The sequence below is a fragment of the Strix uralensis genome, chromosome 15, assembly GCF_047716275.1.
Source record: "Strix uralensis isolate ZFMK-TIS-50842 chromosome 15, bStrUra1, whole genome shotgun sequence".
Lineage (NCBI taxonomy): Eukaryota > Metazoa > Chordata > Aves > Strigiformes > Strigidae > Strix > Strix uralensis.
Window position 1 is genome coordinate 19,483,741 of NC_133986.1, and position 19,528 is coordinate 19,503,268.

General features: G+C 57.1%; 1 protein-coding gene across 1 annotated transcript in view; it reads right to left on the bottom strand.

The window, feature by feature from the left end:
• Positions 1-19,528, bottom strand: part of MUC5AC (mucin 5AC, oligomeric mucus/gel-forming) — a 54,941-nt gene that overhangs the window by 11,805 nt on the left and 23,608 nt on the right. Inside the window, exons 29-44 of the mRNA XM_074884490.1 lie at positions 19,263-19,306; positions 18,966-19,172; positions 16,158-17,695; positions 14,997-15,533; positions 14,439-14,483; positions 13,014-13,877; positions 12,390-12,455; positions 10,665-11,150; positions 8,547-8,609; positions 7,377-7,901; positions 5,832-5,915; positions 4,308-5,189; positions 2,523-2,621; positions 1,938-1,997; positions 902-1,148; positions 479-702 (exon numbers count right to left, since the gene is read on the bottom strand). Of these exons, the coding sequence (XP_074740591.1) occupies positions 479-702; positions 902-1,148; positions 1,938-1,997; positions 2,523-2,621; positions 4,308-5,189; positions 5,832-5,915; positions 7,377-7,901; positions 8,547-8,609; positions 10,665-11,150; positions 12,390-12,455; positions 13,014-13,877; positions 14,439-14,483; positions 14,997-15,533; positions 16,158-17,695; positions 18,966-19,172; positions 19,263-19,306 (5,971 nt within the window). The remainder of the gene's footprint in view (positions 1-478; positions 703-901; positions 1,149-1,937; positions 1,998-2,522; positions 2,622-4,307; positions 5,190-5,831; positions 5,916-7,376; positions 7,902-8,546; positions 8,610-10,664; positions 11,151-12,389; positions 12,456-13,013; positions 13,878-14,438; positions 14,484-14,996; positions 15,534-16,157; positions 17,696-18,965; positions 19,173-19,262; positions 19,307-19,528) is intronic.

The following is a 19,528-nucleotide window of genomic DNA, read 5'->3' on the forward strand; positions in this document are numbered from 1 at the left end:
GGTGATAGGTCTTAGGTTAAGGGAACTGATGTCCTTTATACTAGCTACGTATACTATACTTCACTATCAGCACAGGCCATCACTATCAAAAAAAAAAAGTGTACAGGGCAGCAGAACAGAAACAGGTACAAGCCTCCACAGTAGCTTAATTTTTTCTGTTTAGTGAAGAAACAAAATGCACAAGACAACTTCTTTCATTATATCAGTAAGAAGGTTTGTTATTTATGCAGTGCAGTGCATCAGAAAATGTTTTACTAGCACTGAAATAACTAGAAAAGATTATTGTAGCTTGCTTTTTCAGTATGAAAAAAAATTATAAAGGCAAATGCAAAATTTATGTATATTGCCCATCACTAACAACACTTATATTGGCAATCTGCATATATATATGGTTTAAAGAGTGCAAAATGTTCCTTTCTGGTATCAAACTAAAATGATGTTATTTCAACAATCATAGTGTAACACGGAAACTACATACCTGTAGGGGAGGATAAGTAGAAGAAACACAACCGGGAGAAGGAACACTGCTAGTACTGCTAGATGGAGAAACTGATGTTGTTAGAGTAGACAATTCGGGGGAAGTAGTGGTTACAGGAGTAGTAAAGTTACAATGTACAGTGTGCCGTTCAATTGTACACGTTGAACTACAAATGGCATAAAATCTACATCCGTCACTATCCATTTTGTCATATATGATATCACCTGAGTTAAAAAAAAAGAAAATAGAGTAAGATAGAAAAAAAAAGATTAAAAAAAGTTGAAAAAATTCAAAGATGCATTACAAAATTAGCAAGTCAATTTTCTGAATATATCAAAATGAAATCAGAAAAAAAAAAAGATAAAAACCAATAAAAAGCATTAAATACAAGATGTATAGATTGATAAAAACAGGTTAACTCACCAGGTGAATAAATAGCATCGCCAATCTTACAGAAACATGGTGTTGATATAGGGGTAGATGAAGTGGTGGAGGAGTGAGAGGTGAAGGTGACCGTGGAGACTGTGGTGGAGGTTGGCGTTCTGCGGGTGGTGGCGGTGGTGGGGCTGGTGGTGGGCACGGGCGTGGTGCTTATGCAGTTGTAGTTCGGGGTGCAGCAGAGGACGCGGATCTTGTAGTTGAGGCACATCTTGAATTTGCCAGCCTGGTCCTCGTTCTTGCACACCAGTCCAAAGTGGACGTCGCACTGCACGACCTGCCCGACCTGCTGGATGGAGACGTCGGGGTAGTCCTCCGCCCGGCACTCGATTTCCTTTGGATGTTTGCAGATTTCCTTGCCAGCGGCGCGGATGTGCTGGTAGGTTTCGAAGTCTCCCTGGTTGGGGCCTGAGGAGGGGAAGTCGACGTCGAACCATTCGCTCCAGGAGCAGATTTCAAGTTCACAGGGCGTGGTGGACTGCGTGGTGGTGGTGGTGGAGGTCACGCCAGTGGAGGTCACGGTGGGTGTGGGCGTGGGGCTGGTGGTGCTGGTGGAGGTCAGCAGTGTGGTCTCTGTGGAGCTGGGCAGCGTGGTGGGGGAGTGGGAGGTGGAGGTGGAGGTGGTGACCGTGGTGGAGGTTGGCGTTCTGCGGGTGGTGGCGGTGGTGGGGCTGGTGGTGGGCACGGGCGTGGTGCTTATGCAGTTGTAGTTCGGGGTGCAGCAGAGGACGCGGATCTTGTAGTTGAGGCACATCTTGAATTTGCCAGCCTGGTCCTCGTTCTTGCACACCAGTCCAAAGTGGACGTCGCACTGCACGACCTGCCCGACCTGCTGGATGGAGACGTCGGGGTAGTCCTCCGCCCGGCACTCGATTTCCTTTGGATGTTTGCAGATTTCCTTGCCAGCGGCGCGGATGTGCTGGTAGGTTTCGAAGTCTCCCTGGTTGGGGCCTGAGGAGGGGAAGTCGACGTCGAACCATTCGCTCCAGGAGCAGATTTCAAGTTCACAGGGCGTGGTGGACTGCGTGGTGGTGGTGGTGGAGGTCACGCCAGTGGAGGTCACGGTGGGTGTGGGCGTGGGGCTGGTGGTGCTGGTGGAGGTCAGCAGTGTGGTCTCTGTGGAGCTGGGCAGCGTGGTGGGGGAGTGGGAGGTGGAGGTGGAGGTGGTGACCGTGGTGGAGGTTGGCGTTCTGCGGGTGGTGGCGGTGGTGGGGCTGGTGGTGGGCACGGGCGTGGTGCTTATGCAGTTGTAGTTCGGGGTGCAGCAGAGGACGCGGATCTTGTAGTTGAGGCACATCTTGAATTTGCCAGCCTGGTCCTCGTTCTTGCACACCAGTCCAAAGTGGACGTCGCACTGCACGACCTGCCCGACCTGCTGGATGGAGACGTCGGGGTAGTCCTCCGCCCGGCACTCGATTTCCTTTGGATGTTTGCAGATTTCCTTGCCGGCGGCGCGGATGTGCTGGTAGGTTTCGAAGTCTCCCTGGTTGGGGCCTGAGGAGGGGAAGTCGATGTCGAACCATTCGCTCCAGGAGCAGATTTCAAGTTCACAGGGCGTGGTGGACTGCGTGGTGGTGGTGGTGGAGGTCACGCCAGTGGAGGTTACGGTGGGTGTGGGCGTGGGGCTGGTGGTGCTGGTGGAGGTCAGCAGTGTGGTCTCTGTGGAGCTGGGCAGCGTGGTAGGGGAGTGGGAGGTGGAGGTGGAGGTGGTGACCGTGGTGGAGGTTGGCGTTCTGCGGGTGGTGGCGGTGGTGGGGCTGGTGGTGGGCACGGGCGTGGTGCTTATGCAGTTGTAGTTCGGGGTGCAGCAGAGGACGCGGATCTTGTAGTTGAGGCACATCTTGAATTTGCCAGCCTGGTCCTCGTTCTTGCACACCAGTCCAAAGTGGACGTCGCACTGCACGACCTGCCCGACCTGCTGGATGGAGACGTCGGGGTAGTCCTCCGCCCGGCACTCGATTTCCTTTGGATGTTTGCAGATTTCCTTGCCGGCGGCGCGGATGTGCTGGTAGGTTTCGAAGTCTCCCTGGTTGGGGCCTGAGGAGGGGAAGTCGACGTCGAACCATTCGCTCCAGGAGCAGATTTCAAGTTCACAGGGCGTGGTGGACTGCGTGGTGGTGGTGGTGGAGGTCACGCCAGTGGAGGTCACGGTGGGTGTGGGCGTGGGGCTGGTGGTGCTGGTGGAGGTCAGCAGTGTGGTCTCTGTGGAGCTGGGCAGCGTGGTGGGGGAGTGGGAGGTGGAGGTGGAGGTGGTGACCGTGGTGGAGGTTGGCGTTCTGCGGGTGGTGGCGGTGGTGGGGCTGGTGGTGGGCACGGGCGTGGTGCTTATGCAGTTGTAGTTCGGGGTGCAGCAGAGGACGCGGATCTTGTAGTTGAGGCACATCTTGAATTTGCCAGCCTGGTCCTCGTTCTTGCACACCAGTCCAAAGTGGACGTCGCACTGCACGACCTGCCCGACCTGCTGGATGGAGACGTCGGGGTAGTCCTCCGCCCGGCACTCGATTTCCTTTGGATGTTTGCAGATTTCCTTGCCGGCGGCGCGGATGTGCTGGTAGGTTTCGAAGTCTCCCTGGTTGGGGCCTGAGGAGGGGAAGTCGACGTCGAACCATTCGCTCCAGGAGCAGATTTCAAGTTCACAGGGCGTGGTGGACTGCGTGGTGGTGGTGGTGGAGGTCACGCCAGTGGAGGTTACGGTGGGTGTGGGCGTGGGGCTGGTGGTGCTGGTGGAGGTCAGCAGTGTGGTCTCTGTGGAGCTGGGCAGCGTGGTAGGGGAGTGGGAGGTGGAGGTGGAGGTGGTGACCGTGGTGGAGGTTGGCGTTCTGCGGGTGGTGGCGGTGGTGGGGCTGGTGGTGGGCACGGGCGTGGTGCTTATGCAGTTGTAGTTCGGGGTGCAGCAGAGGACGCGGATCTTGTAGTTGAGGCACATCTTGAATTTGCCAGCCTGGTCCTCGTTCTTGCACACCAGTCCAAAGTGGACGTCGCACTGCACGACCTGCCCGACCTGCTGGATGGAGACGTCGGGGTAGTCCTCCGCCCGGCACTCGATTTCCTTTGGATGTTTGCAGATTTCCTTGCCGGCGGCGCGGATGTGCTGGTAGGTTTCGAAGTCTCCCTGGTTGGGGCCTGAGGAGGGGAAGTCGACGTCGAACCATTCGCTCCAGGAGCAGATTTCAAGTTCACAGGGCGTGGTGGACTGCGTGGTGGTGGTGGTGGAGGTCACGCCAGTGGAGGTCACGGTGGGTGTGGGCGTGGGGCTGGTGGTGCTGGTGGAGGTCAGCAGTGTGGTCTCTGTGGAGCTGGGCAGCGTGGTGGGGGAGTGGGAGGTGGAGGTGGAGGTGGTGACCGTGGTGGAGGTTGGCGTTCTGCGGGTGGTGGCGGTGGTGGGGCTGGTGGTGGGCACGGGCGTGGTGCTTATGCAGTTGTAGTTCGGGGTGCAGCAGAGGACGCGGATCTTGTAGTTGAGGCACATCTTGAATTTGCCAGCCTGGTCCTCGTTCTTGCACACCAGTCCAAAGTGGACGTCGCACTGCACGACCTGCCCGACCTGCTGGATGGAGACGTCGGGGTAGTCCTCCGCCCGGCACTCGATTTCCTTTGGATGTTTGCAGATTTCCTTGCCGGCAGCGCGGATGTGCTGGTAGGTTTCGAAGTCTCCCTGGTTGGGGCCTGAGGAGGGGAAGTCGACGTCGAACCATTCGCTCCAGGAGCAGATTTCAAGTTCACAGGGCGTGGTGGACTGCGTGGTGGTGGTGGTGGAGGTCACGCCAGTGGAGGTCACGGTGGGTGTGGGCGTGGGGCTGGTGGTGCTGGTGGAGGTCAGCAGTGTGGTCTCTGTGGAGCTGGGCAGCGTGGTAGGGGAGTGGGAGGTGGAGGTGGAGGTGGTGACCGTGGTGGAGGTTGGCGTTCTGCGGGTGGTGGCGGTGGTGGGGCTGGTGGTGGGCACGGGCGTGGTGCTTATGCAGTTGTAGTTCGGGGTGCAGCAGAGGACGCGGATCTTGTAGTTGAGGCACATCTTGAATTTGCCAGCCTGGTCCTCGTTCTTGCACACCAGTCCAAAGTGGACGTCGCACTGCACGACCTGCCCGACCTGCTGGATGGAGACGTCGGGGTAGTCCTCCGCCCGGCACTCGATTTCCTTTGGATGTTTGCAGATTTCCTTGCCGGCGGCGCGGATGTGCTGGTAGGTTTCGAAGTCTCCCTGGTTGGGGCCTGAGGAGGGGAAGTCGACGTCGAACCATTCGCTCCAGGAGCAGATTTCAAGTTCACAGGGCGTGGTGGACTGCGTGGTGGTGGTGGTGGAGGTCACGCCAGTGGAGGTCACGGTGGGTGTGGGCGTGGGGCTGGTGGTGCTGGTGGAGGTCAGCAGTGTGGTCTCTGTGGAGCTGGGCAGCGTGGTGGGGGAGTGGGAGGTGGAGGTGGAGGTGGTGACCGTGGTGGAGGTTGGCGTTCTGCGGGTGGTGGCGGTGGTGGGGCTGGTGGTGGGCACGGGCGTGGTGCTTATGCAGTTGTAGTTCGGGGTGCAGCAGAGGACGCGGATCTTGTAGTTGAGGCACATCTTGAATTTGCCAGCCTGGTCCTCGTTCTTGCACACCAGTCCAAAGTGGACGTCGCACTGCACGACCTGCCCGACCTGCTGGATGGAGACGTCGGGGTAGTCCTCCGCCCGGCACTCGATTTCCTTTGGATGTTTGCAGATTTCCTTGCCGGCGGCGCGGATGTGCTGGTAGGTTTCGAAGTCTCCCTGGTTGGGGCCTGAGGAGGGGAAGTCGACGTCGAACCATTCGCTCCAGGAGCAGATTTCAAGTTCACAGGGCGTGGTGGACTGCGTGGTGGTGGTGGTGGAGGTCACGCCAGTGGAGGTCACGGTGGGTGTGGGCGTGGGGCTGGTGGTGCTGGTGGAGGTCAGCAGTGTGGTCTCTGTGGAGCTGGGCAGCGTGGTGGGGGAGTGGGAGGTGGAGGTGGAGGTGGTGACCGTGGTGGAGGTTGGCGTTCTGCGGGTGGTGGTGGTGGTGGGGCTGGTGGTGGGCACGGGCGTGGTGCTTATGCAGTTGTAGTTCGGGGTGCAGCAGAGGACGCGGATCTTGTAGTTGAGGCACATCTTGAATTTGCCAGCCTGGTCCTCGTTCTTGCACACCAGTCCAAAGTGGACGTCGCACTGCACGACCTGCCCGACCTGCTGGATGGAGACGTCGGGGTAGTCCTCCGCCCGGCACTCGATTTCCTTTGGATGTTTGCAGATTTCCTTGCCGGCGGCGCGGATGTGCTGGTAGGTTTCGAAGTCTCCCTGGTTGGGGCCTGAGGAGGGGAAGTCGACGTCGAACCATTCGCTCCAGGAGCAGATTTCAAGTTCACAGGGCGTGGTGGACTGCGTGGTGGTGGTGGTGGAGGTCACGCCAGTGGAGGTTACGGTGGGTGTGGGCGTGGGGCTGGTGGTGCTGGTGGAGGTCAGCAGTGTGGTCTCTGTGGAGCTGGGCAGCGTGGTAGGGGAGTGGGAGGTGGAGGTGGAGGTGGTGACCGTGGTGGAGGTTGGCGTTCTGCGGGTGGTGGCGGTGGTGGGGCTGGTGGTGGGCACGGGCGTGGTGCTTATGCAGTTGTAGTTCGGGGTGCAGCAGAGGACGCGGATCTTGTAGTTGAGGCACATCTTGAATTTGCCAGCCTGGTCCTCGTTCTTGCACACCAGTCCAAAGTGGACGTCGCACTGCACGACCTGCCCGACCTGCTGGATGGAGACGTCGGGGTAGTCCTCCGCCCGGCACTCGATTTCCTTTGGATGTTTGCAGATTTCCTTGCCGGCGGCGCGGATGTGCTGGTAGGTTTCGAAGTCTCCCTGGTTGGGGCCTGAGGAGGGGAAGTCGACGTCGAACCATTCGCTCCAGGAGCAGATTTCAAGTTCACAGGGCGTGGTGGACTGCGTGGTGGTGGTGGTGGAGGTCACGCCAGTGGAGGTCACGGTGGGTGTGGGCGTGGGGCTGGTGGTGCTGGTGGAGGTCAGCAGTGTGGTCTCTGTGGAGCTGGGCAGCGTGGTGGGGGAGTGGGAGGTGGAGGTGGAGGTGGTGACCGTGGTGGAGGTTGGCGTTCTGCGGGTGGTGGCGGTGGTGGGGCTGGTGGTGGGCACGGGCGTGGTGCTTATGCAGTTGTAGTTCGGGGTGCAGCAGAGGACGCGGATCTTGTAGTTGAGGCACATCTTGAATTTGCCAGCCTGGTCCTCGTTCTTGCACACCAGTCCAAAGTGGACGTCGCACTGCACGACCTGCCCGACCTGCTGGATGGAGACGTCGGGGTAGTCCTCCGCCCGGCACTCGATTTCCTTTGGATGTTTGCAGATTTCCTTGCCGGCGGCGCGGATGTGCTGGTAGGTTTCGAAGTCTCCCTGGTTGGGGCCTGAGGAGGGGAAGTCGACGTCGAACCATTCGCTCCAGGAGCAGATTTCAAGTTCACAGGGCGTGGTGGACTGCGTGGTGGTGGTGGTGGAGGTCACGCCAGTGGAGGTCACGGTGGGTGTGGGCGTGGGGCTGGTGGTGCTGGTGGAGGTCAGCAGTGTGGTCTCTGTGGAGCTGGGCAGCGTGGTGGGGGAGTGGGAGGTGGAGGTGGAGGTGGTGACCGTGGTGGTGGTTGGCGTTCTGCGGGTGGTGGCGGTGGTGGGGCTGGTGGTGGGCACGGGCGTGGTGCTTATGCAGTTGTAGTTCGGGGTGCAGCAGAGGACGCGGATCTTGTAGTTGAGGCACATCTTGAATTTGCCAGCCTGGTCCTCGTTCTTGCACACCAGTCCAAAGTGGACGTCGCACTGCACGACCTGCCCGACCTGCTGGATGGAGACGTCGGGGTAGTCCTCCGCCCGGCACTCGATTTCCTTTGGATGTTTGCAGATTTCCTTGCCGGCGGCGCGGATGTGCTGGTAGGTTTCGAAGTCTCCCTGGTTGGGGCCTGAGGAGGGGAAGTCGACGTCGAACCATTCGCTCCAGGAGCAGATTTCAAGTTCACAGGGCGTGGTGGACTGCGTGGTGGTGGTGGTGGAGGTCACGCCAGTGGAGGTCACGGTGGGTGTGGGCGTGGGGCTGGTGGTGCTGGTGGAGGTCAGCAGTGTGGTCTCTGTGGAGCTGGGCAGCGTGGTGGGGGAGTGGGAGGTGGAGGTGGAGGTGGTGACCGTGGTGGAGGTTGGCGTTCTGCGGGTGGTGGTGGTGGTGGGGCTGGTGGTGGGCACGGGCGTGGTGCTTATGCAGTTGTAGTTCGGGGTGCAGCAGAGGACGCGGATCTTGTAGTTGAGGCACATCTTGAATTTGCCAGCCTGGTCCTCGTTCTTGCACACCAGTCCAAAGTGGACGTCGCACTGCACGACCTGCCCGACCTGCTGGATGGAGACGTCGGGGTAGTCCTCCGCCCGGCACTCGATTTCCTTTGGATGTTTGCAGATTTCCTTGCCGGCGGCGCGGATGTGCTGGTAGGTTTCGAAGTCTCCCTGGTTGGGGCCTGAGGAGGGGAAGTCGACGTCGAACCATTCGCTCCAGGAGCAGATTTCAAGTTCACAGGGCGTGGTGGACTGCGTGGTGGTGGTGGTGGAGGTCACGCCAGTGGAGGTCACGGTGGGTGTGGGCGTGGGGCTGGTGGTGCTGGTGGAGGTCAGCAGTGTGGTCTCTGTGGAGCTGGGCAGCGTGGTGGGGGAGTGGGAGGTGGAGGTGGAGGTGGTGACCGTGGTGGAGGTTGGCGTTCTGCGGGTGGTGGCGGTGGTGGGGCTGGTGGTGGGCACGGGCGTGGTGCTTATGCAGTTGTAGTTCGGGGTGCAGCAGAGGACGCGGATCTTGTAGTTGAGGCACATCTTGAATTTGCCAGCCTGGTCCTCGTTCTTGCACACCAGTCCAAAGTGGACGTCGCACTGCACGACCTGCCCGACCTGCTGGATGGAGACGTCGGGGTAGTCCTCCGCCCGGCACTCGATTTCCTTTGGATGTTTGCAGATTTCCTTGCCGGCGGCGCGGATGTGCTGGTAGGTTTCGAAGTCTCCCTGGTTGGGGCCTGAGGAGGGGAAGTCGACGTCGAACCATTCGCTCCAGGAGCAGATTTCAAGTTCACAGGGCGTGGTGGACTGCGTGGTGGTGGTGGTGGAGGTCACGCCAGTGGAGGTCACGGTGGGTGTGGGCGTGGGGCTGGTGGTGCTGGTGGAGGTCAGCAGTGTGGTCTCTGTGGAGCTGGGCAGCGTGGTGGGGGAGTGGGAGGTGGAGGTGGAGGTGGTGACCGTGGTGGAGGTTGGCGTTCTGCGGGTGGTGGTGGTGGTGGGGCTGGTGGTGGGCACGGGCGTGGTGCTTATGCAGTTGTAGTTCGGGGTGCAGCAGAGGACGCGGATCTTGTAGTTGAGGCACATCTTGAATTTGCCAGCCTGGTCCTCGTTCTTGCACACCAGTCCAAAGTGGACGTCGCACTGCACGACCTGCCCGACCTGCTGGATGGAGACGTCGGGGTAGTCCTCCGCCCGGCACTCGATTTCCTTTGGATGTTTGCAGATTTCCTTGCCGGCGGCGCGGATGTGCTGGTAGGTTTCGAAGTCTCCCTGGTTGGGGCCTGAGGAGGGGAAGTCGACGTCGAACCATTCGCTCCAGGAGCAGATTTCAAGTTCACAGGGCGTGGTGGACTGCGTGGTGGTGGTGGTGGAGGTCACGCCAGTGGAGGTCACGGTGGGTGTGGGCGTGGGGCTGGTGGTGCTGGTGGAGGTCAGCAGTGTGGTCTCTGTGGAGCTGGGCAGCGTGGTGGGGGAGTGGGAGGTGGAGGTGGAGGTGGTGACCGTGGTGGAGGTTGGCGTTCTGCGGGTGGTGGTGGTGGTGGGGCTGGTGGTGGGCACGGGCGTGGTGCTTATGCAGTTGTAGTTCGGGGTGCAGCAGAGGACGCGGATCTTGTAGTTGAGGCACATCTTGAATTTGCCAGCCTGGTCCTCGTTCTTGCACACCAGTCCAAAGTGGACGTCGCACTGCACGACCTGCCCGACCTGCTGGATGGAGACATCGGGGTAGTCCTCCGCCCGGCACTCGATTTCCTTTGGATGTTTGCAGATTTCCTTGCCGGCGGCGCGGATGTGCTGGTAGGTTTCGAAGTCTCCCTGGTTGGGGCCTGAGGAGGGGAAGTCGACGTCGAACCATTCGCTCCAGGAGCAGATTTCAAGTTCACAGGGCGTGGTGGACTGCGTGGTGGTGGTGGTGGAGGTCACGCCAGTGGAGGTCACGGTGGGTGTGGGCGTGGGGCTGGTGGTGCTGGTGGAGGTCAGCAGTGTGGTCTCTGTGGAGCTGGGCAGCGTGGTGGGGGAGTGGGAGGTGGAGGTGGAGGTGGTGACCGTGGTGGAGGTTGGCGTTCTGCGGGTGGTGGTGGTGGTGGGGCTGGTGGTGGGCACGGGCGTGGTGCTTATGCAGTTGTAGTTCGGGGTGCAGCAGAGGACGCGGATCTTGTAGTTGAGGCACATCTTGAATTTGCCAGCCTGGTCCTCGTTCTTGCACACCAGTCCAAAGTGGACGTCGCACTGCACGACCTGCCCGACCTGCTGGATGGAGACGTCGGGGTAGTCCTCCGCCCGGCACTCGATTTCCTTTGGATGTTTGCAGATTTCCTTGCCGGCGGCGCGGATGTGCTGGTAGGTTTCGAAGTCTCCCTGGTTGGGGCCTGAGGAGGGGAAGTCGACGTCGAACCATTCGCTCCAGGAGCAGATTTCAAGTTCACAGGGCGTGGTGGACTGCGTGGTGGTGGTGGTGGAGGTCACGCCAGTGGAGGTCACGGTGGGTGTGGGCGTGGGGCTGGTGGTGCTGGTGGAGGTCAGCAGTGTGGTCTCTGTGGAGCTGGGCAGCGTGGTGGGGGAGTGGGAGGTGGAGGTGGAGGTGGTGACCGTGGTGGAGGTTGGCGTTCTGCGTGTGGTGGTGGTGGTGGGGCTGGTGGTGGGCACGGGCGTGGTGCTTATGCAGTTGTAGTTCGGGGTGCAGCAGAGGACGCGGATCTTGTAGTTGAGGCACATCTTGAATTTGCCAGCCTGGTCCTCGTTCTTGCACACCAGTCCAAAGTGGACGTCGCACTGCACGACCTGCCCGACCTGCTGGATGGAGACGTCGGGGTAGTCCTCCGCCCGGCACTCGATTTCCTTTGGATGTTTGCAGATTTCCTTGCCGGCGGCGCGGATGTGCTGGTAGGTTTCGAAGTCTCCCTGGTTGGGGCCTGAGGAGGGGAAGTCGACGTCGAACCATTCGCTCCAGGAGCAGATTTCAAGTTCACAGGGCGTGGTGGACTGCGTGGTGGTGGTGGTGGAGGTCACGCCAGTGGAGGTCACGGTGGGTGTGGGCGTGGGGCTGGTGGTGCTGGTGGAGGTCAGCAGTGTGGTCTCTGTGGAGCTGGGCAGCGTGGTGGGGGAGTGGGAGGTGGAGGTGGAGGTGGTGACCGTGGTGGAGGTTGGCGTTCTGCGGGTGGTGGCGGTGGTGGGGCTGGTGGTGGGCACGGGCGTGGTGCTTATGCAGTTGTAGTTCGGGGTGCAGCAGAGGACGCGGATCTTGTAGTTGAGGCACATCTTGAATTTGCCAGCCTGGTCCTCGTTCTTGCACACCAGTCCAAAGTGGACGTCGCACTGCACGACCTGCCCGACCTGCTGGATGGAGACGTCGGGGTAGTCCTCCGCCCGGCACTCGATTTCCTTTGGATGTTTGCAGATTTCCTTGCCGGCGGCGCGGATGTGCTGGTAGGTTTCGAAGTCTCCCTGGTTGGGGCCTGAGGAGGGGAAGTCGACGTCGAACCATTCGCTCCAGGAGCAGATTTCAAGTTCACAGGGCGTGGTGGACTGCGTGGTGGTGGTGGTGGAGGTCACGCCAGTGGAGGTCACGGTGGGTGTGGGCGTGGGGCTGGTGGTGCTGGTGGAGGTCAGCAGTGTGGTCTCTGTGGAGCTGGGCAGCGTGGTGGGGGAGTGGGAGGTGGAGGTGGAGGTGGTGACCGTGGTGGTGGTTGGCGTTCTGCGGGTGGTGGCGGTGGTGGGGCTGGTGGTGGGCACGGGCGTGGTGCTTATGCAGTTGTAGTTCGGGGTGCAGCAGAGGACGCGGATCTTGTAGTTGAGGCACATCTTGAATTTGCCAGCCTGGTCCTCGTTCTTGCACACCAGTCCAAAGTGGACGTCGCACTGCACGACCTGCCCGACCTGCTGGATGGAGACGTCGGGGTAGTCCTCCGCCCGGCACTCGATTTCCTTTGGATGTTTGCAGATTTCCTTGCCGGCGGCGCGGATGTGCTGGTAGGTTTCGAAGTCTCCCTGGTTGGGGCCTGAGGAGGGGAAGTCGACGTCGAACCATTCGCTCCAGGAGCAGATTTCAAGTTCACAGGGCGTGGTGGACTGCGTGGTGGTGGTGGTGGAGGTCACGCCAGTGGAGGTCACGGTGGGTGTGGGCGTGAGGCTGGTGGTGCTGGTGGAGGTCAGCAGTGTGGTCTCTGTGGAGCTGGGCAGCGTGGTGGGGGAGTGGGAGGTGGAGGTGGAGGTGGTGACCGTGGTGGAGGTTGGCGTTCTGCGGGTGGTGGTGGTGGTGGGGCTGGTGGTGGGCACGGGCGTGGTGCTTATGCAGTTGTAGTTCGGGGTGCAGCAGAGGACGCGGATCTTGTAGTTGAGGCACATCTTGAATTTGCCAGCCTGGTCCTCGTTCTTGCACACCAGTCCAAAGTGGACGTCGCACTGCACGACCTGCCCGACCTGCTGGATGGAGACGTCGGGGTAGTCCTCCGCCCGGCACTCGATTTCCTTTGGATGTTTGCAGATTTCCTTGCCGGCGGCGCGGATGTGCTGGTAGGTTTCGAAGTCTCCCTGGTTGGGGCCTGAGGAGGGGAAGTCGACGTCGAACCATTCGCTCCAGGAGCAGATTTCAAGTTCACAGGGCGTGGTGGACTGCGTGGTGGTGGTGGTGGAGGTCACGCCAGTGGAAGTCACGGTGGGTGTGGGCGTGGGGCTGGTGGTGCTGGTGGAGGTCAGCAGTGTGGTCTCTGTGGAGCTGGGCAGCGTGGTGGGGGAGTGGGAGGTGGAGGTGGAGGTGGTGACCGTGGTGGTGGTTGGCGTTCTGCGGGTGGTGGCGGTGGTGGGGCTGGTGGTGGGCACGGGCGTGGTGCTTATGCAGTTGTAGTTCGGGGTGCAGCAGAGGACGCGGATCTTGTAGTTGAGGCACATCTTGAATTTGCCAGCCTGGTCCTCGTTCTTGCACACCAGTCCAAAGTGGACGTCGCACTGCACGACCTGCCCGACCTGCTGGATGGAGACGTCGGGGTAGTCCTCCGCCCGGCACTCGATTTCCTTTGGATGTTTGCAGATTTCCTTGCCGGCGGCGCGGATGTGCTGGTAGGTTTCGAAGTCTCCCTGGTTGGGGCCTGAGGAGGGGAAGTCGACGTCGAACCATTCGCTCCAGGAGCAGATTTCAAGTTCACAGGGCGTGGTGGACTGCGTGGTGGTGGTGGTGGAGGTCACGCCAGTGGAGGTCACGGTGGGTGTGGGCGTGGGGCTGGTGGTGCTGGTGGAGGTCAGCAGTGTGGTCTCTGTGGAGCTGGGCAGCGTGGTGGGGGAGTGGGAGGTGGAGGTGGAGGTGGTGACCGTGGTGGAGGTTGGCGTTCTGCGGGTGGTGGCGGTGGTGGGGCTGGTGGTGGGCACGGGCGTGGTGCTTATGCAGTTGTAGTTCGGGGTGCAGCAGAGGACGCGGATCTTGTAGTTGAGGCACATCTTGAATTTGCCAGCCTGGTCCTCGTTCTTGCACACCAGTCCAAAGTGGACGTCGCACTGCACGACCTGCCCGACCTGTTGGATGGAGACGTCGGGGTAGTCCTCCGCCCGGCACTCGATTTCCTTTGGATGTTTGCAGATTTCCTTGCCGGCGGCGCGGATGTGCTGGTAGGTTTCGAAGTCTCCCTGGTTGGGGCCTGAGGAGGGGAAGTCGACGTCGAACCATTCGCTCCAGGAGCAGATTTCAAGTTCACAGGGCGTGGTGGACTGCGTGGTGGTGGTGGTGGAGGTCACGCCAGTGGAGGTCACGGTGGGTGTGGGCGTGGGGCTGGTGGTGCTGGTGGAGGTCAGCAGTGTGGTCTCTGTGGAGCTGGGCAGCGTGGTGGGGGAGTGGGAGGTGGAGGTGGAGGTGGTGACCGTGGTGGTGGTTGGCGTTCTGCGGGTGGTGGCGGTGGTGGGGCTGGTGGTGGGCACGGGCGTGGTGCTTATGCAGTTGTAGTTCGGGGTGCAGCAGAGGACGCGGATCTTGTAGTTGAGGCACATCTTGAATTTGCCAGCCTGGTCCTCGTTCTTGCACACCAGTCCAAAGTGGACGTCGCACTGCACGACCTGCCCGACCTGCTGGATGGAGACGTCGGGGTAGTCCTCCGCCCGGCACTCGATTTCCTTTGGATGTTTGCAGATTTCCTTGCCGGCGGCGCGGATGTGCTGGTAGGTTTCGAAGTCTCCCTGGTTGGGGCCTGAGGAGGGGAAGTCGACGTCGAACCATTCGCTCCAGGAGCAGATTTCAAGTTCACAGGGCGTGGTGGACTGCGTGGTGGTGGTGGTGGAGGTCACGCCAGTGGAGGTCACGGTGGGTGTGGGCGTGGGGCTGGTGGTGCTGGTGGAGGTCAGCAGTGTGGTCTCTGTGGAGCTGGGCAGCGTGGTGGGGGAGTGGGAGGTGGAGGTGGAGGTGGTGACCGTGGTGGAGGTTGGCGTTCTGCGGGTGGTGGCGGTGGTGGGGCTGGTGGTGGGCACGGGCGTGGTGCTTATGCAGTTGTAGTTCGGGGTGCAGCAGAGGACGCGGATCTTGTAGTTGAGGCACATCTTGAATTTGCCAGCCTGGTCCTCGTTCTTGCACACCAGTCCAAAGTGGACGTCGCACTGCACGACCTGCCCGACCTGCTGGATGGAGACGTCGGGGTAGTCCTCCGCCCGGCACTCGATTTCCTTTGGATGTTTGCAGATTTCCTTGCCGGCGGCGCGGATGTGCTGGTAGGTTTCGAAGTCTCCCTGGTTGGGGCCTGAGGAGGGGAAGTCGACGTCAAACCATTCGCTCCAGGAGCAGATTTCAAGTTCACAGGGCGTGGTGGACTGCGTGGTGGTGGTGGTGGAGGTCACGCCAGTGGAAGTCACGGTGGGTGTGGGCGTGGGGCTGGTGGTGCTGGTGGAGGTCAGCAGTGTGGTCTCTGTGGAGCTGGGCAGCGTGGTGGGGGAGTGGGAGGTGGAGGTGGAGGTGGTGACCGTGGTGGAGGTTGGCGTTCTGCGGGTGGTGGTGGTGGTGGGGCTGGTGGTGGGCACGGGCGTGGTGCTTATGCAGTTGTAGTTCGGGGTGCAGCAGAGGACGCGGATCTTGTAGTTGAGGCACATCTTGAATTTGCCAGCCTGGTCCTCGTTCTTGCACACCAGTCCAAAGTGGACGTCGCACTGCACGACCTGCCCGACCTGCTGGATGGAGACGTCGGGGTAGTCCTCCGCCCGGCACTCGATTTCCTTTGGATGTTTGCAGATTTCCTTGCCGGCGGCGCGGATGTGCTGGTAGGTTTCGAAGTCTCCCTGGTTGGGGCCTGAGGAGGGGAAGTCGACGTCGAACCATTCGCTCCAGGAGCAGATTTCAAGTTCACAGGGCGTGGTGGACTGCGTGGTGGTGGTGGTGGAGGTCACGCCAGTGGAGGTCACGGTGGGTGTGGGCGTGGGGCTGGTGGTGCTGGTGGAGGTCAGCAGTGTGGTCTCTGTGGAGCTGGGCAGCGTGGTGGGGGAGTGGGAGGTGGAGGTGGAGGTGGTGACCGTGGTGGAGGTTGGCGTTCTGCGGGTGGTGGTGGTGGTGGGGCTGGTGGTGGGCACGGGCGTGGTGCTTATGCAGTTGTAGTTCGGGGTGCAGCAGAGGACGCGGATCTTGTAGTTGAGGCACATCTTGAATTTGCCAGCCTGGTCCTCGTTCTTGCACACCAGTCCAAAGTGGACGTCGCACTGCACGACCTGCCCGACCTGCTGGATGGAGACGTCGGGGTAGTCCTCCGCCCGGCACTCGATTTCCTTTGGATGTTTGCAGATTTCCTTGCCGGCGGCGCGGATGTGCTGGTAGGTTTCGAAGTCTCCCTGGTTGGGGCCTGAGGAGGGGAAGTCGACGTCGAACCATTCGCTCCAGGAGCAGATTTCAAGTTCACAGGGCGTGGTGGACTGCGTGGTGGTGGTGGTGGAGGTCACGCCAGTGGAGGTCACGGTGGGTGTGGGCGTGGGGCTGGTGGTGCTGGTGGAGGTCAGCAGTGTGGTCTCTGTGGAGCTGGGCAGCGTGGTGGGGGAGTGGGAGGTGGAGGTGGAGGTGGTGACCGTGGTGGAGGTTGGCGTTCTGCGGGTGGTGGTGGTGGTGGGGCTGGTGGTGGGCACGGGCGTGGTGCTTATGCAGTTGTAGTTCGGGGTGCAGCAGAGGACGCGGATCTTGTAGTTGAGGCACATCTTGAATTTGCCAGCCTGGTCCTCGTTCTTGCACACCAGTCCAAAGTGGACGTCGCACTGCACGACCTGCCCGACCTGCTGGATGGAGACGTCGGGGTAGTCCTCCGCCCGGCACTCGATTTCCTTTGGATGTTTGCAGATTTCCTTGCCGGCGGCGCGGATGTGCTGGTAGGTTTCGAAGTCTCCCTGGTTGGGGCCTGAGGAGGGGAAGTCGACGTCGAACCATTCGCTCCAGGAGCAGATTTCAAGTTCACAGGGCGTGGTGGACTGCGTGGTGGTGGTGGTCGATATGGTGGGTGTGGGCGTGGGGCTTGAGGGTGTTGTCGTCTCTGTTTTTGTTTGTGTTGTAGGTTGTGATGTAGTCCTCTTATGAATATGTTCTGTTTTTGGTGGAGTTGTTGATATTGTAGTGGTCTCATGTTTGGTTTGTATCTGTGGTGTTGTTGGTACTTCTGTGGATGATAGAGTCTGAGTTGTTGAAGTAGTTGTTTTTGTTTCTTGTGTAGTTGTATGTGGCACTGTAGTTGTGTGACATGGTACTGATATATATACACAGCAGTTAAATCTTATTTCGTAGTTATAGCAGATGGGTGGTAGTTGGTCTTTGTTGTAGCATATCAACCCTTCTTCTGTATTACATGTTATGTGTTGCTCCAGGAGTTGATACGGTACATCAGGGAACCTTACTGCTCTGCATTCAACAGCCTTTCTGTTATCGCAGACTTTGTATCCCTCATTTTTAATGTTCTGAATTGTATCAAAATCTCCGTCATTGTATCCAGACCCTGGATAACTGACATCATACCACCTTGACCAGTGACATTCTTCTTTAATGCAAAGAGGAGGTGTTGAAGGAGAAGTGGTGACAGGTGGTGTCACTTCAGTTGTGCTTGTGGTTGTTCCTTTAGTAGTTGAAGTTGTGAATGTACTTTCAGAAGTTGTAGTAGTTGGTGATGTTGCAGTGGTTGAAAATGGTGTGGTTTCTACAGTTGGGGTTGATGTTTCTGTGCTCTTAGCTGCAGTTGTCGTCGGTGTTGTAGAAGAACATGGTACATAAACACAGCATAAAATTCTGATTTCATAATTGTTGCACATTGCTGATATTTGATCTCTGTTGTAACATATAAGCCCAGTTGTTGTACTGCATTCTACTACTTGGCCAAGTTCTTCCAGAGGTATATCAGGGTATTTCTCTGCTCTGCACTGAACAGCCCGTGGAGCTTTACAGACTTCATAACCTTTAGCTCTCAAATCATCAAAGGTTTCAAAATCTCCACCATCATAGCCCGGGGTTTGCAGACTGCTATCATACCATTCTGACCACTCACAGACTTCATGAACGCATACTGATGTAGTTGGTGACACTGCGAAAGGAAGAGAAGAGACCACGAAACTTAGAATAAATTCCTGTGTATATTCACTTTTCATTATATTAAATGGGCTGAAAACTTTCCTAAGGTCATTCGCTTGCCTTGTGAGCCTGTCATGCATCAGTTCAGTGTACTTATAACTCAGTATGAGGTAGAACAGAAAAATTCCAGCAATTTAATATACTAACGCTTGGAATTGTCACTTCCCAAGAGAATGTTAATTATGCTTTACAAAGTGCTGAAATAAGTATTGAACATAATTTATACACATTGGGGGAAAAAATTCTCACTTTTTTTTGCATTTGATTCAGTGTAATTGCTTAGTTTGTATCTTGCTTCAATATTTACTAGTGTCTCTGGAATGTCAAAGCCTGACTCAAAGCCAGTGGAAAGAATAACATTTAGTCTATCCATCAAGATTCATAGGTACTTTTTTCTTTCCAACGAGTTGACTCCTCATGCAATATGATGCATTGGCTTTGCTCCTCCATTTGAAGTAAAAGATGTCTAATGCAGCAGTATTAGCACCCTTACACTTTTTACTTTAGCTCTGGTCTTAACATACCATTTACTGGTTGGAGGGCAGTCCGTAAGCTTTTGCAGGTGAATTCTCATTGTGAAACGACTGGAAAATAGCTAATGAATTCCAGCAGTGCTGATGGTGTCTGGATTTCAAAACTCCTAGTTCTATTTTTTTACTGAATACTTATTTCATTAAACAACATGTGCTCATAGTAATTAGAAATTACCAACCTGAAGAATGCTGAATGGAAATTCTAGAAATGAAAATTTCGGTATCTCAACGCCAATATGTGAGCAATCCACTTAGTACTGTAATTATAAATACTGTGAACCCTAGCAGGAGTTTTACAGAAAGTAATAATTCTGTAACTTAATAGGAAAAATAATGAATTATTTGTTCAGTAAAGGTTATTCCAGTATAGAATTAAATTACAGATAATAAAACTGATACTGTTTTTTTACCATTCACTACGAAGATAAGGAAAATAATAGTATCAAACCAGTGTTCAGTCATTTCCATTTTGGTGTTTCAGAAGTGGTTTTATTTTCTATATTTAGTTCCTTGTATCAGTTTGGTTACTAAATACTGACTGAAACCAAATGCTACTAATAAATGAGACCTACTGTCATTTATTTTGAGGTTGTATTAGTTCATTTATGTTGTGAGTGTGGGCATGGTTTTATAGCTATATTTTACTCACTAATGAGCAGAATATGCTCTTACAGGCTATAGAGGATGTACCTGTGGAAGTAGTGGCAGGTGGCGTAGTGCTGAAGTGAAATGTTGTTGCTGTTGTGGGTGTTGTTGAGATTGGACATTCATAGACAACCCTTTCAATTGTTCCATTGGCACCACAGGTTGCGACAATACACCCTCCTGTGCCATCTGTAGTATTGTAGATCACATCTTTATAGTTGTATTTCTGTCCCTCATAAATGCAGACACATTCTGTAAATGAAAAGACATGTTATTCCTTGGTATCCAAAGCACAGAGTACCTCAAATGCATCTTATTCAGATAAAAACTTTGTCAACCTACCATATTCATCATATTTGCATTTTTTGCCATGAATTGTGCATTCACTGGAAAAGAGAAAAAAGGATATGATGAATGTGAATATATTGGCTCCTGACATCATTTTATTATTTCAATTTTTTCTAATGACCCTTTGCTATTCTTTGTATGTTTAATGTAGAAAGACTCTATCTTCTCGGAGTTAGATATTCAGTTCTGTTGTACAAATCCAGGTTGGCTAGGATCACTCAGTTTTTTGGCAAGAAAGGCAACTCTTCTATGCCAGCATA